General features: G+C 43.9%; 1 protein-coding gene across 1 annotated transcript in view; it reads right to left on the reverse strand.

Annotated features, from left to right (window-relative positions):
• The window catches only part of PPME1 (protein phosphatase methylesterase 1), a 12,597-nt gene extending 10,226 nt beyond the window's left edge, over window positions 1-2,371 (reverse strand). The window contains exons 1-4 of the mRNA XM_014311019.2: window positions 2,255-2,371; window positions 1,351-1,443; window positions 1,201-1,258; window positions 651-702 (exon numbers count right to left, since the gene is read on the reverse strand). Of these exons, the coding sequence (XP_014166494.1) occupies window positions 651-702; window positions 1,201-1,258; window positions 1,351-1,443; window positions 2,255-2,371 (320 nt within the window). The remainder of the gene's footprint in view (window positions 1-650; window positions 703-1,200; window positions 1,259-1,350; window positions 1,444-2,254) is intronic.
• Window positions 2,372-3,292: the final 921 nt, after the last annotated feature.

Genomic DNA, 3,292 nt, shown 5'->3' on the forward strand with positions numbered 1-3,292 from the left:
TGGCCTCCCCTCAACAAACCAAGTGGATTTGTCCATGGGAAGGTTACAAAATCCTTCATCATTTAGTTGTAGTCACAGCAAAGAGTCTCTTTGTACTAAATATGGGCAGAACATAATGTGCTTAGCAGTGGGTATTTGCTTTTCTTACAGTTTTGTCAAGAGGGGGATGGATTTGCATGCCAAAGCGGGTCATGACAGTTTGAAAAAGTAATTCTATGCTTGAAAATCCTGTGTCTGTGACCCAGACTTCAGGGGTGTTACCAGGCCAACGTGGGCCCGCCCTGACCACTCACCCCAAGGGCCGAGGAAGAGTCAAACTGGTGATTCAGACTAAAATACCCCATGGATGTCTAAGGGAAGCATTCCACCTCCCTGAGGAACTCTTCAGCATGTGGCAGGTTTAAAGTGCTCAGTGCTTAAAAACTGGGGGTACTGGGAGAACAACTCCAGCTCTTGGAATCTGGCTCAGCTGGGAGGGACATCATTTCAGACTGTCCCAGAATGGAAGGAAAGGAGGGATAACCAGAATCACGTGAAATTAATCTTCCAGCTCCTCTGAGTGAAGGCTGTGTGCCCTCAAGTAGTTTATTGCTCAGCCAAGGAGAAAAAGGGAGGTTTGTGAAAAGGGAAACAAGCATAATTTTCCTTACTTTGCCATAGTCTCTGCAGACAGGTCTTCAGGATTCCTTACTTTTGTTTCTCCTGAAAAAAACCCAACTCAAGTTAAGTTCACTTAAGCTGAAAAACTTCAGGCCCCCTCAGGACTTAGAGCAGTGATGGTACAAAGCTTTTAGGCACAGATATGAAGAGCAAGCCTACTGCAATGAACATGAATAATTAAGAAACACAGAATTAACGGGAACACTTGGTACTATGGGTAGGAAACACTGCCCGTAACTGTTCTTTATGCATCTTAAAATGAAAGAACAGTCCTCATTTCTCATGGCAAAGACCACTTAGAGGTTATAGAAATATGAAAGATGGCTTGGTGGAAGGAAGCAGTCCACCACTGTCTCAAGCAAAAGTTCAGGGGGTCTCAGCTTCTGAGAGAAGCCAGTCTTCCATCCCTGCTTTTGAATCCAATTGGGATGCCCTAAGGATGTTTTCCTAGTCATCCTGAGAGGAATTCATTGCATCTCCTTTAAAAAATGGGAGCATGTAACACACTGATTTGACTCCAGATTTATTTCCTTGACTTACCATGGCCTCGGAGGTCTAAGGCCACAATCCTACACTGGATTCTGCTGATGATTGCAGACTGCAAGGAGAGACAGAGACAATGTTGTTTGCAAAGTGGGATTAGCAGCAACAAGCAGTTGCAGCAACAAACAGAGCAGCAGCTTTACTTACTGTAAACACAGCCCAGGACAGGGCAGAGTGGCCTCCACCGTGCAGCAGCAGCAAGACAGGCCCCTCCAAGCCACTCTTGTAAATTCGAAAAGTGTATGAACAGTTAAGGACACTCCTCAGAGCTACTTCAAGGCAGCAGAATGAATTTTGGAGCTTGCAATACCAAACAGTATTTTACTTCTACCCTTCATTTATGTGACCAACAGGAATGTTCAAGCATTACCTGGGCAAAAATGTAACTCAGTTTAAGCTTCAAGAGTTCTGCTGCCCAGGTTTTCTCCCCCCATTATGATTCACTCATCCCCTGTCCTTTTCTCCCTGGGCACAACAAGGAAGTGAACGAAGAGAAAACTAGAAATCCATTAGGAAAAAAAGATGGAGAGTTATTTTTTACACAGGCAAAATAATGAGAGGGCAAGGGCATGGTTTTAAACTAGAAGAAGGGAGATTTAAATTAAATGTTCATAAGAAATTCTTCCCTGTGAGGGTGGGCAGGCCCTGGCACAGGGTGCTCAGATAATCTGTGGCTTCCCCTGGATCCCTGGAAGTGTCCAAGGCCAGGCTGGACTTTGGGGCTTGGAGCAGCCTGGAAGAGTGGAAGGTGTCCCTGCCCATGGCTGTTGGAAACACTTTTTAAAAATTATAAAAAATTAAATTAAGTTAAATTAAAAATTATTACTAAAGAAGCAATGTCAGGAATTAGCCTTGCTAGGTACAGTTTAACTGTCAGCCTGGAAGGGATAGTGCTGGTTACTGACACTGAACCCTGCAGGAGACATAATGGAAGATGAGAAGGAACACTTGGAAAAGCTGAGGAACCCAAATAAACAAATCAAAACGTGATTCCTCCCCCATAATCTCTGAGATTGTGACAAATTCAATATGGGGGAAGAAAAAAGGATATATCCTTGCCAGTTTCATTTTCTACCACAACATCCTCCATGGACTCAAAGTACTGGCTCCAAAGCACTGGTGAAAAGTCACGCTTTCTTCCAGGGCTGCAAGACAGAAAAAATTCCATAAGAAAGAGTTATTTTTAAAGTCTTCCACTGAAATTGGCACCCAGGCCTCCTCTCACTGAAGAGAACACACTGGTGTTACACAACAGCTCAGGCTGGAAGCAAGCGGCGCATCAGTGAAACGCCCATACAACCACAATATCCAGAGTTTTACTGTCAGTGAAGGAATCCTCCCCTCATTGTTGCTCCTATGGAGGAAATGCAGTGGAAACAGAGAAAAGAGTATTTTCCTCATCGAGTAATTCCAAGGAAGACTGAACAATGGTGATTTAGACTACTCACACCCAAGCCAAGGGAAAATAAACAGAACAGTGATACTGTTCAGTACCACCTCTGGTCTGCAGTGACCCACAGGCAAAAGGTGCCCAGCTGACAAACCAATTTATTTTTTGCTTCCTTCAAAAGGTGCAGCTGTGCCCTCTCCTTGTACCACCATTACTGACAAAAGGCTCTGTGCAATCAGAATTTTCCTGATGACTCAGTTGATGCAGAATCTGCTTCTCAGGCTGGTATTTACTCAGTAAGGCTAAAAGAGTAGTGCTTAATTTTGGAAGTGGCATAATTAGGCTCAATTGGAGCCCAGGATACAGGATGAGTAACAGTGCACCATTTTAACCATGTTTTTGCACTTCGGCTCTTCTGGGGGAGGCAGGCAGGCAGCACAGAATATTAAAATCAAGCATGGGCGTGAGGGGTGAAAGACCTTCAGAGCAGAAAAATCCCTGCTGAAGAAGTTTCTCCTGAATTCTTGGCTTCCTAAAGAAATAGAAAATAACGGACAAAGCAGCTTTTCAATTTTGCAGAAACAAAATTTCTGTTTCCCCTGGTGTTTCTAGGATATGAAACATAAACCAGCCACCCTCTGAATGGACCAAATTCCCTCCTGTGGGTTTCCAGACTTCTTGTCAAATCTCAATTAAATA

This window comes from Geospiza fortis, unplaced genomic scaffold (assembly GCF_000277835.1).
Source record: "Geospiza fortis unplaced genomic scaffold, GeoFor_1.0 scaffold1532, whole genome shotgun sequence".
Classification (NCBI taxonomy): Eukaryota; Metazoa; Chordata; class Aves; order Passeriformes; family Thraupidae; genus Geospiza; species Geospiza fortis.